The sequence below is a fragment of the Hirsutella rhossiliensis genome (assembly GCF_020360975.1).
Source record: "Hirsutella rhossiliensis strain HR02 chromosome Unknown scaffold00011, whole genome shotgun sequence".
Taxonomy (NCBI): Eukaryota; Fungi; Ascomycota; class Sordariomycetes; order Hypocreales; family Ophiocordycipitaceae; genus Hirsutella; species Hirsutella rhossiliensis.
In genome coordinates, this window is record NW_025408677.1 from 1,661,186 (window position 1) to 1,673,344 (window position 12,159).

Below are 12,159 nucleotides of genomic sequence, written 5' to 3' on the forward strand. Positions count from 1 at the left end.
GCGGTCGAGGATGCGATGTTGGTGTGGAATTTTGGCACGAAGGCAACTTCGTTGAGCTGAAAAAGTCCTCCTTCTTCAAGCTTCATACGGACTGTGCCGTAGCCAAGGATCTGAAGTTGACTATCGCCTGCAAAGAGCTCTTTTGGCTCTGCAAGGGCGGTGTAGTCAAGAAAACGGGATCGGTTGTTGCAAATGTGTGTGTCTGATCCGGAATCAAGGATAAAGGAGTCATACAGCGGGTAGACTACCTTTCCGTCGAGAAACTGGTTGATGGAGGTGTTGAGGGAGGCGGTGTGTTGTCAGGAGCTGGTAGAAGACCGGCAAACGCTGTGCCTTTAACGGAGGAGTCGGACGATTTCTCCATTTCCTTCTTCTTGAAGTCTTGTGCTTTCTCCGTCATCTTCTTTGCCCATGGATTGAGTCGAGGATTTCTTGATCTTCTTCTCAACCTTCTGATCAGGAGTCCAGCCATCAGGCCGAGCTGATTTGATGAGATAGAAGCAATCTACGAAGCGGTGATATTCTCCGCAGACACACATAGGAACACCATCAGCGTTCTTGCTTGAAGACCACTTAGGCTTGTCCTCTTTCCTCTCCGATTTCTCTCCCTTGCCTTGGAAGGCAGCTCCGAATGATCCTTTGCTGTTGTTGGCGGCCTTGATTCGGTGAGCTCGTTCAAAGATCTCACTGATCTTAATGCCGTCCGGGAAGTCCGTCTTCCAATCAGGCTTGCCGAATACGGCCTCGTCTTCCATTTTGTTGACCCAATAGTCTGTGAATGGGGCGTTGATGGACGAAACAGCCTGTAGGAAATCTTGGGTAGGGCGAAGGTCCTGGACATCAGGAAGCCCTAATTGCTTTGCCTCAGTGAGGACTTTCTGCCATTGGGTGACCCAAGCTTCGATCTTGGTCCTGTTTGGCGACTGAAGGGTGGAACGATAACGCTGAACAACTTCCCTCTCGAGTGCCCAGTCGGTTGGGGCCACACGAGCCTGAAGCAAGGCAAGTTGCTTTGCAACGTCGTGTTCCTCGGCAATGGTGCTGTAGTAGTTGCCGATGGTCTTGACGATGTGTTGTTGAAGGCTGGCGAGTGCCTTCACTTGATCCCTATACCCTTGAAGCTTCGAGCGGTATTGGGTGTGGAGGAATTCGAGACGGCGAAATTCCTCCGAGGTCAGATCCACGAGATCAGATGCTTCGTGGTTGATTTGTCGGAATGTTGGTTCAACTGGCTGCTGAAGAACCGGCTTACCCTCCTTGACGGCAGGGTCCAGAAAGTCCCAAAGACTGTGGGACGTGGCGAATTTCTTGATGATAGAAATCCATTGTTTCCAGTCGCAAGGGCCGTTGAGCACGGTGCCCTTGGAAGAGCCATCAAGATCTAGAGCTGAGCTCATTGTGGAAGCTATTCTGCGCAGCGGAGTGAACAAGAATAAGATACCCAGTCAGTGGCAGACCGGGCTCATAACTATCGCACGGAGGATGAGCAAGTGGGCATAAAGATCAGGGACTGGAAGACTCTTGATTCTGCTATCTAAGGTGGGAAAGAGGCGAGATCTTTATAGACTGCCTGAATATGAGAATGGAAGGGAATGGTAGTGAATGGAAGCATCTGATCGGATCATCTGGAAGCCACTGATGCGTTGATGATGCCTCCTAGAAGTTTCTGTGGGGAAATGTGGAAACGGACTGTGCGAATAGGGGGTCAGACTGTTGGAGGCTGATATCCTATGTGTGACATCCTTTTAGCTCCTTCTTTAAAACCTATTTTTTAGCTTCCTAGGTCCCTTATACTAAGAGATATCTCCGAGAACAACGAAATTAAGCTACGCTTCGCGATATACCCCCTTAGCTATAGCCTGCCCTTATAGAAAGGGTAAAGCTAAATACCTAAGCTAGTAAGCGTATAAAGGAGGTCTTAGTCTATACTTATCCCCTATTTAAGAAATCCGGGTTTTAGCCTTAAGCTCTTTTAGACCTAATTTAGAAAAAAAGGGCCTTAAGGAAGATATTAAGTCCTATAAGAAAGGGGGGCTTTTCTAAGGATAAGTCCTTAAAAAAGAGGCCTTTTAAGAAAAATAAGTTTTAATTAAGCTAGGGGCCCTCCTTTAAGATAAGTCCTAATTCCTTTCTTTAGCTATAAGTATCTCCTTCCTCTTATATACTATTAGCTCCTCTTATAGACTCTTAAGGCGGGCTTCTAAGGATAGCTTTTCTTAAACGTCTTTTAGCCTAATTTACTATAAAAAGATAGCTAGCTTCTACTTTAGTAAGGGCTTTATAAGACCGTTAGCTTTTATCGATACTATTAAAACCTAATAAATAGAAATAAGTCCCTTTTAGACCTCTTAGCGTAACTAATACTAATAGATATTAATATATTATAGCTAGGTTAATAGCTTACTATTTTCTATAAGAATTTATATAGTCTATATATTATTATATTTTATAGTTAATAGGGTCGGAATTTATAGTTATAAAGATATTAATAGCTAGCTAAGAAAAATCGCTTCTTTTAACGCTTTTAAAAGAGCTAGTAGCTCTACCTCTATATTAAAAGTCGTAATAGTAGCTTACTTTAAAGCTCTCTAAGTAATAGTTCCTTTAAAAAGGGATATAATATACCCTTATAAGCTCTTTTTATCTAAGGAATTATCTATAAAGGACGAATCGCTTAAATAAAGGAAGATTTTAGTAGCTAATTTCCTTCCTTACCCTTTTAAGCGTAGACTATATAATCTTATTAAATAGAGATAAAGGATTGCTTAGTTTACTACTTCTTAGTACCTAGGGCTAGGATTCTAGTTATACTTAGCTAGCTAAGAGACTATAAAAGAGATATCCGGTTTAGTAGAAATAGCTAAAAAATAGTAAGGAGCCTACCTTCTATTAATATTAGTATTTCTCTTACTCCCTAGCTTAAAAGGACGGATTAAGTAAAAGCTCTTTATCTAATATTAATATAAAGGGAAGCTTCTTATTAAGGGATTTAAGGAGGAATTTATAAGCGACTTTATCGATATAAGCGTCCTAGGTAAGCTAGATAGTTTATTAGGACCTATTTTAAAGGATTTATATTCTTAGGAACTACTTTAGCTCCCTTAGCTTAGTTATCTTATACCTTTATTATAGGCCTTTTATAGCCTCCTTAGTAGTTACTTCTTCCTCTTTTAGGTAGGCCTAGATAATATTATTAACGTAGTAAAAGACTATAATTTTACCCTTCTATATTATATATAGTTCTTAAGAGACTTTCGTAAAGCTTAGGGCTTTAAGGGAACCGGTTAAATACTATTACTAAAGAAAGGGTAATCTTTATAGTCTATATAGAGCTTTCCTAAGCTATAGAACCTTTCCTAGCTATTAAAAACTAAGAGGAAGTTATATATAGATAACTTCTTCTTCCTTAAAAAGGTAGTTAATAAAAGCGTTAACTATATCTATCTAATTAAGCTTAAGGTCGAATTCTACTACTATAGCTATAAGGGTCTAAAAAGATATCCCTACTAAGGTAGTTACCTTAGTAAGTAGATCCCCTTTTTCTTATTATTTCCTATAGATAACTAGCTAGGCTTTATACTTTTAAAGGAAGCTATATTTATTAGTCTTATAGATAAAGACCTACTTATAGCTAAGGACCTATTTTCCTCTTACCCTTTCTTTAAGGACCTCTTTAAAAGAACCTATCTCTTTATATAAGGCTAGGTAGTCTTTCTAGGCCTAGAAAAACTAGTCTTTAAAGGGGTGTTTTTCTAGCTACTTTTAGTTTACTAGTAGGTCTAGGAGGTCTCTTTTATATACCTTCCTTATTAATATTAGCTTAAAAAGCTAGCTTACTATAAACGCTTTATAGGAACCGTCTTTTATTAGCGTTAGATAGAAGTTAGAAAAACGATTAAAATAAAGGAGAGGTTAGTCTTCTTTTATATTAGGCCCTATACCTTCCTTTACTTCTTAAAGTAGGGATAAAAAGGCAGCTAAGTAATCTTTTAAGAGAGGTGCCTTTCCTACCCCTTTAAGGGTCGAAATAAGAAGACTAATAAAAAAAGCTACTTTTAGATCTTCTTCTTATTTTATAAGAGGAGGCGTAGGAAGGTAGGCGTATTCTAGCTCTACTACTTTCTTATAGTCTCTTTCTTTATCTAGATTATTTAATCTAGTAGCTTCCTCTTTTTCTTTAAAGTTAGCGTTATCCTTAACTACTTCGATATTAGTTTCTTCTTTTATTTCCTTATCTAGGGCCTCTTTTTATAACTATTAAGAAGGGGGGATTAAAATCTTTTAAATTAGCTAACGTTATAAGAGTAAGAAGGGCTATTAATCCCTCTTTCCGTTAAAGAAGCTAGATTCGTTAAAAATTATATCCCTAGTTAAAATAACCTTTTATAAAAAAGGAATCTAGATCTAGAAGATATTTATAGAATTATAACTAACGAGGTAACTAATAAAAGCTCTAGGATTAAGCTTTCTTTTCTTCTTTCTTTTTAGCTATATATCGGTAGTTATAACGTATACCTTATAACCGTAAGTATAAAGATAGGCTAATAAGGCCCTCTTTTTTATAAAGAGCTCGAGGGGGGATTTCTAGTCTATCCCTTAGGTAGTCCCTTTAAGGGTCCGGTTCTATAAGTAATAGGCGGTCTTAACGACTTCCCTTTAAAGGTTATAAGGAAGCTTTATAGTAAGTCTTATTATATAGGCCCTTTCTATTATAGCACCCCTTAATCTTTCTGCCCCTCCGTTTTAGGCCTAGGTATTTAGTGCTAATAAGAGGGGTAAAATGCCCCCTTTTTAAAGCTAATTTAAGATATCTTTCGTAAATAGCTCTTTATTAAACTATATCTTCTTTACCTTATAGCTAAAGTAGGATTTTATTTAGTTAAAGAGGTCTTAGAGGGTAGACTAGTTATACTTACTTAGGTAGGTCCGTAAGAAATAAGGGAAAACCATCCCTAAAAAAGCATCTATATAAAATATTACCTTAACAAAGCTTTCTTAATCCTTAGAGACGTTAGTTTAGTCGACCTAAATTTCCTTATACGGCTAGTCTAGCTATAAAGGGGTTTATCTAGAAATTTATCTCTTAGTTTTTCCTTAGCTATAGTATTTATATTTAATAGTCTTTAAGCCTTTTATTCGTACGCCCTATTATTAGCCTAGCTTATATAAAGCTAGGGGGCCTAGGTAACTAAGTCGTATATATTAAAGAAGGCCGTCTTCTTAGGCTACTAAAAGAGTATCCTTTAAACCTACCTTCTATTAAGTAGGGAAAGCTAACTTCTTAAGATATTCCTTTTTAAAGATAGGTTGGAATTTAAGAATATATTAACCGGATTTTTCCTCGATAAGCTTAATCGTTTAATTCTTCTAGACTAGCCTTATAGGCTTAGACGTTATATCCTAAAAGATTCCTTTCTCTTAAAGAAAGCTGAAGGAAATTAAGCTTATTAAAAATTAAGGGTAAAAAGCTACCCTTTTTCGTCGAAGAATTTATATAGTCCTATTAAGTAGTTTTATCGTAAAATTCACCCTTCTATACCCCTCTATCTATATAGTTAATTCCCTAGTAATAAAGTATTCCCTTTATACCTTTTTAAAGGACTAGAATTATAAGAGTATATTATAAATATTAAGGGAAGTACTAGAGTTAAAGATAGCTAATATTCGTAGGGGATAGTTAAAGGGCTTTAACGGTTAGTCTTAGCTTTATTAATCTATAAGGAAGATAAAAGCTGGATTTATTATACTAACGAATTTTCCTTAAATTTACGGCTTAAATAAAAGCAGCGGCGTTAGTTACTATTTCTTAGTAACTTAAATCTCGTCTATCCTTTTCTATAATAAGGGGTCCTCCTTAAGAGACTATTATACTATTTCTTATAGCCTCTTTAAAGGGTTAACTCCTTTAAGTCGGTTTTCCTTAAAGACCTATTAGTATTATAATAACTAATAGCCTAGGGATTTATAGGCTAGGTAGCTATTTTATTTAGTCTTTCGTTTCTTTAAGGAATCCTTATCTTAATCTTAAAGGTCTACTTAAAAACCCCCCTCTTTATACCTTATTACTAATATTAATAAGGTTCGATTTCGACTAGTTCCTTAATTTTTCGACTAATAGACTAAAAGGTCTATTAAGGGACTAGTTAGGCTAGATAGACTAACGGGGCTAGGGCCGGGCCCGGAGTAAGATATAAAGCTAGGGCTAGGACCGGGGCAGCTATTAAAGACGGTATTAAGGCTCTTAAGGGAGGTAGAGCTAGAAGGGCAATAGCTATAGTAGTAGCGGGAGCCGTAGTAAGAGGGGCTATAGTAGCTATAGGGGTAGTAGGTTAAGCTATCTAGGTTAAGTGCTGGCTAAGAAGGAATAAGACTACTTACTATTATACTTTAATAGCTTCTTTATTTAGTTCCTAGCTAGCTTTTTAAAAGATAGTTAAGTAACTATTACTAATAGGCTTATTAGTAGAGATATATCCTATAGCTATTAGCTAGAAAGAGCTTTTATTAAGATATATTAGTTAGCTTCTTTAAGGATTTCTTCCTACTTAGCTAGCTATAAAGAAGCTAGTAGGTTCCTAGTAAAAAAGGCTCCTAGGTATACTATATAGGTCTTCTTTATACGGTTAGTTATATATCCCCTTAAGGGAGCTATTAAGGTCTCGAGCTTTAAAAGCTACTACCTAAGGGTCTCTTCTTCTTAAAAAGAGATTAGCTTTATAGTATTAACGGATTTTATTATCGCTATATATATAGTAGTTAGTAGCTTCGTCTTATAGAGGTACTCCTTATAGTAACTCTTATAGTTACCTAAGGTAGTAGAAAAAGCTCTTTATTATATAGAGGTTAGCTTAGAGAAGAAGGAAGCTCCCTTTATAAATTCTATTACCCTAGGATAAAAAGGGGGCTTAAAAGGGTCCTACTTATTAAAGAAGACTAAATTATAAATAGTTCTATCTATATAAGCCTATAGCTCCTTTACCTACTTATCCTAATCTTAGGGCTCTATAAGAATCGTCCTATAAACCGTAGGGGCGGTAGAGTCGTTTTTTAATATTATTATAAGAAAGGGGGTAGAAAAGTTAATTAAAAATCGGCTTTTTTAATAAGAGGGGTAAAAGGAAGCTATAAGGAATATAAGAAAGGTGCCTTTTATAGTAGCTAGAAGGTATAGGAATACTATTCCTCTTAAGCTTATAACTCTTATAAAGAGAGAAACGAGAAGTATATATAAAATATATAAAGGTAAAAGTAAAAGTAAGGGGTCGGATAGGTAAGGTAGAGATATTTAAATCTTATAGGGGTAGTAATTATAGTAGGGGATTAATTATTATATTACCTTAATTTTCTTTCTTTCCTTTATTTAACGCCCCTCTTTATACCTATTTAGTATCTTAATTAATAAAGAAGATCCTACTTAAAGAAGCTATTAATATCCTTTTAGCTACCGAGCTTTTTACTAGGTTTTCCCCTCTTTTCTAGCTATTACTAGTATATCCGTCTTATCTCTCGCTACCTTTATAAGAAGCTATCGCTACTTCTACTTCCCTTTATACCCCTACCCTCCTTTCTATACCTCTTTTTAGCTCCTTCTTCCTTCTTTTATACTAGGTATTTTTAGCTTCCTAGGTTCCCCTTATACTATAGGATATCTCTAAGAACTATAAAATTAAGCTATACTTCGCGATATACCCCCTTAGCTATAGCCTGCCCTTATAGAAAGGGTAAAGCTAAAAACCTAGGCCGGTAAGTATATAGAGGAGGTCTTAGTTTATACTTATCCCTTACTTAAAAAATCCGGGTTTTAGCCTTAAGCTCTTTTAGACTTACTTTTAGGAAAAAGAGGCTTAAAGAGGAAATTAAGTCCTATAAGAAAGGGGGGCTTCTCTAAGGATAGGTCCTTAAAAAGGGGGCCTTTAAGAAGAATAAGTCTTAATTAAGCTAAGGGCCCTCCTTTAAGATAAGTCTTAATTCCTCTCTTTAGCTATAAATATCTCCTTCCTCTTATATACTATTAGCTCCTTTTATAATCTCTTAAAGTAGACTTTTAAGGATAGCTTCTCTTAAACGTCTTTTAACTTAATTTACTATAAAAAGATAGCTAGCTTTTACTTTAGTAAGGGCTTTATAAGACTATTAGCTTTTATTAATACTATTAGAACTTAATAGATAGAAAAAGGTCCCTTTTAGACCTCTTAGCGTAACTAATACTAGTAGATATTAATATATTATAGCTAGGTTAATAGCTTACTATTTTCCTTAATAAGAATTCGTATACTCTATATATTATTATATTCTATAGCTAATAGGGACGGAATTTATAGTTATAAAGATATTAATAGCTAGCTAAGGAAAATCGCTTCTTTTAATACTTTTAAAAGAGCTAATAGCTTTACTTTTATACTAAAAGTTATAACGGTAGCTTACTTTAAAGCTCTTTAAGTAATAGTTCCTTTAAAAGGGATATAATATACCTTTATAAGATCTTTATATCTAAGGAATTATTTATAAAGGACGAATCGCTTAAATAAAAAAAGAATTTAGCTATTAATTTCCTTTCCTACCCTTTTAAGTATAAACTATATAATCTCGTTAAATAAAGATAAAGGATTACTTAGTTTATTACTTCTTACTACTTAGGGCTAGGATTCTAGTTATACCTAGCTAGCTAGGAGACTATAAAAGAGATATCCGGTCTAGTAAAAATAGCTAAAAAAGGTAGGGAGCCTACCTTCTATTAATATTAGTATTTCTTTTACTCCTTAGCTTAAAAGAATAGATTAAGTAAAAGCTCTTTATTTAATATTAGCGTAAAAGGAAGCTTCTTATAAAGGGAATTAAAGAGGAATTTATAAGCGACCTTATCGATATAGGCGTCTTAGGTAAGCTAGATAGTCTATTAAGACCTATTCTAAAAGATTTATATCCTTAAGAACTACTTTATCTCCCTTAGCTTAGTTATCTTATACCTTTATTATAAGCCTTAAATAGCCTCCTTAGTAGTAGCTTCCTCTTCTTTTAAGTAGGCTTAGATAATATTATTAATATAAAAGAAGACTATAATTTTACCCTTTTATATTATATATAGTTCCTAAGGGACTTTCTTAAAGCTTAGGGCTTTAAAGGAACTAGTTAAATACTATTACTAAAGAAAAGGTAATCTTTATAGTTTTTATAAAGCTTTCCTAAGCTATAGAACCTTTCTTAGTTATTAGAAACTAAGAGGAAGTTATATATAGATAACTTCTTCTTCTTTAAAAAGATAGTTAATAAAAGCATTAACTATATCTATCTAATTAAGCTTAAGGTCGAATTCTACTACTATAGCTATAAGGGTCTAAAAAGATATCCCTATTAAGGTAGTTACCTTAATAAGTAGATCCCCTTTTTCTTATTAATTCCTATAGATAACTAGCTAGGCTTTATACTTTTAAAGGAAGCTATATTTATTAGTCTTATAGATAAAGACCTACTTATAGCTAAGGACCTATTTTCCTTTTACCTTTTCTTTAAGGACTTCTTTAAAAGACCCTATTTCTTTATATAAGGCTAGGTAGTCTTTCTAAGCCTAGAAAAACTAGTCTTTAAAGGGGTGTTTTTCTAGCTGCTTTTAGTTTACTAATAGTTCTAGGAGGTCTCTTTTATATACCTTCCTTACTAATAGCTATAGCTTAAAGAGCTAGCTTACTATAAATACTTTATAAGAACTATCTTTTATAAGCGTTAGATAAAAGTTAAAAAAATAATCGAAATAAAGGAGAGGTTAGTTTTCTTTAGTAACTATATCGGGCTCTATACCTTCCTTTACTTCTTAAAGTAAGGATAAAAAGGTAGCTAGGTAATCCTTTAAGAGAGGTGCCTTTCCTACCCTATTAAGGGTTAAGATAAAAAGACTAACTAAAAAAGCTACTTTTAAATCTTCTTTTTATATAAGAGGAAGTATAAGGAGGTAAGTATATTCTAGCTTTACTACTTTCTTATAGACTCCTTCTTTATTTAAATTATTTAATTTAGTAGCTTCCTTTTCTTTTTTTTTAAAGTTAGCGTTATCCTTAACTACTTTAACGTTAGTTTCTTCTTTTATTTCCTTATCTAAGACCTCTTCTTAAGACTATTAAAAAGGGGGGATTTAGATCTTTTAAATTAGCTAACGTTATAAAAGTAAGAGGGGCTATTAATCCCTCTTTTTATAGAAAAAGCTAGATTCGTCGAAAATTATATCCCTAGTTAAAATAACCTTTTATAAAAGAGGAATCTAGATATAAAAGATATTTATAGAATTATAGCTAATAAGGTAACTAATAAAAGCTCTAAGATTAAGCTTTCTTTTCTTTTTTCTTTTTAGCTATATATCGGTAGTTATAATATATACCTTATAGCTATAGGTATAAAGGTAAGCTAGTAAGGCCTTCTTCTTTATAAAGAGCTTAAAAGGGGATTTCTAGTCTATTCCTTAAGTAGTTCTTTTAAGGGTCTAGTTCTATAAGTAATAAGCGGTCTTAACGACTTCCTTTTAAAGGTTATAAGGAAGCTTTATAGTAAGTCTTATTATATAAGCCCTTTTTATTATAGTACCTCTTAATCTTTTATAATAACCGGTATTATTCCTAAGGGATAAACCTATTAAGGGGTTAATATTAATAGATATAATAGGGCGTAGTCTAAGTAATAATATATATATTACGTTAGTAATAAGTTAGAGGTTATAGACTATAGACTATAATTAAGTAATTAAAATTAAAGATAGAATTATAATAAAGATCTATATTAAAAGCTAGAGAGCTATCTATTTAAAAAAGTAAAAGTAAGTAGCTATATATACCTATAAAGACTATCTTTAGATTATAGTCCTAGCTATAATCCCCTTTATAGCTTACTATAGCTTACTTATAAGCTATACTCCTAAGTAGTAATATATTTATATAAAGCTTACTTAGCTTATATATACTCTAGGTAAGCTAAGCTTAAGTAACTTTTTATCCTAACTATTATTTTAAGCTACCTTATTATATAAATATAGCTAGCTTTCTTATAGCCCGCCAACTATAATTATAATATAATATCTCCTCTCCTTTTAGTCTTATCTATAAGACCTACTACTACCTTAGCTACTATATATAAATATACCTTTATTGCGTATATATATATTCCTTATTTTATCCTTCTTATCCCTTAGGATATACTATTAATAGTATATTTAGTCGCGTATTAAAAGATCGTTCGTATAAGACCCTTAAGCGTATTTATTTAGCTAAGTTTATTAATTATCTTAGTTTTAATATTATACTATATTCTTTTTATTTATTATACGGCTTCTACTATAAAATACTAAAGAAATCTTCTAAGTATACTAAATATATATAGTAGGGTCGTTCTTATAATATATCGGGTATAGCGATTAGCTTTTATAAGTAACTTTATTATCTTACTTATTATTTATAGCTAATATATTTCCTAGTATCCTAAATAAATCTAAAGTTTAATCGATTAAATAAAAAAGAAGAAATTACTAAAGAGTAAATATTAAAAGCTTAAGCCGACTTAAATAAAGCCTTACCTCGTTTAGCGCGGCTTTACTATTAAAAGCGCTAGCTAAAGATAAAGGGAACTAAGATAGTCTATTAAGGCCTTTATTCCTTAGATAACCTTAATAAGGCTAAGCGCTAAGAATCTAAAGTAGTAGTTAATATTTAGTTTATAAGTAGATTTAATATAATTAATTAAAATACTATTAGTTTATTAAGCGATTTTATAATACTTAAGGTAGATTTTACTAGTAGAACTATCGAAGTAAAGAACTATAGTAAGTTAAGTACTTAAGTAGTTCCTAAGTATTTTCTTTTAGTTTATATCCCTTTTACTTAATAAAGTATTCTTATTACTAACTTTATTTTCTTATATTTAGTATTTATTTTACTTTATATTTTTAATTATTATTAACTTTAATTTTTTCTTATAATTTAGCGTTTTATAGCGCTAGTTTTAATAATAGGATATAAAATATTAAGTATATTTATATTATTATTAGTAGCGAAAGTTTATAGTTAACTTTTAAAATAGTTTTCTTAACCTTAAACGGTCTAAGTTTCTTAAAATTTAATTTATTACTTAGTCGTTTTATTTTAATATTTTATTATATAAAGTAGACTATATCTCCCTCTT

At 32.8% G+C, this 12,159-nt stretch overlaps 1 protein-coding gene across 1 annotated transcript; it reads right to left on the reverse strand.

Annotated features, from left to right (window-relative positions):
• Positions 1–335: 335 nt before the first annotated feature.
• HRG_08947 (uncharacterized protein) lies at positions 336–1,397 on the reverse strand (the record flags this gene model as incomplete). Its single annotated transcript, XM_044867418.1, has 1 exon — positions 336–1,397. One exon carries the CDS (start codon positions 1,395–1,397, stop codon positions 336–338), a length of 1,062 nt encoding a protein of 353 aa, XP_044717439.1.
• Positions 1,398–12,159: the final 10,762 nt, after the last annotated feature.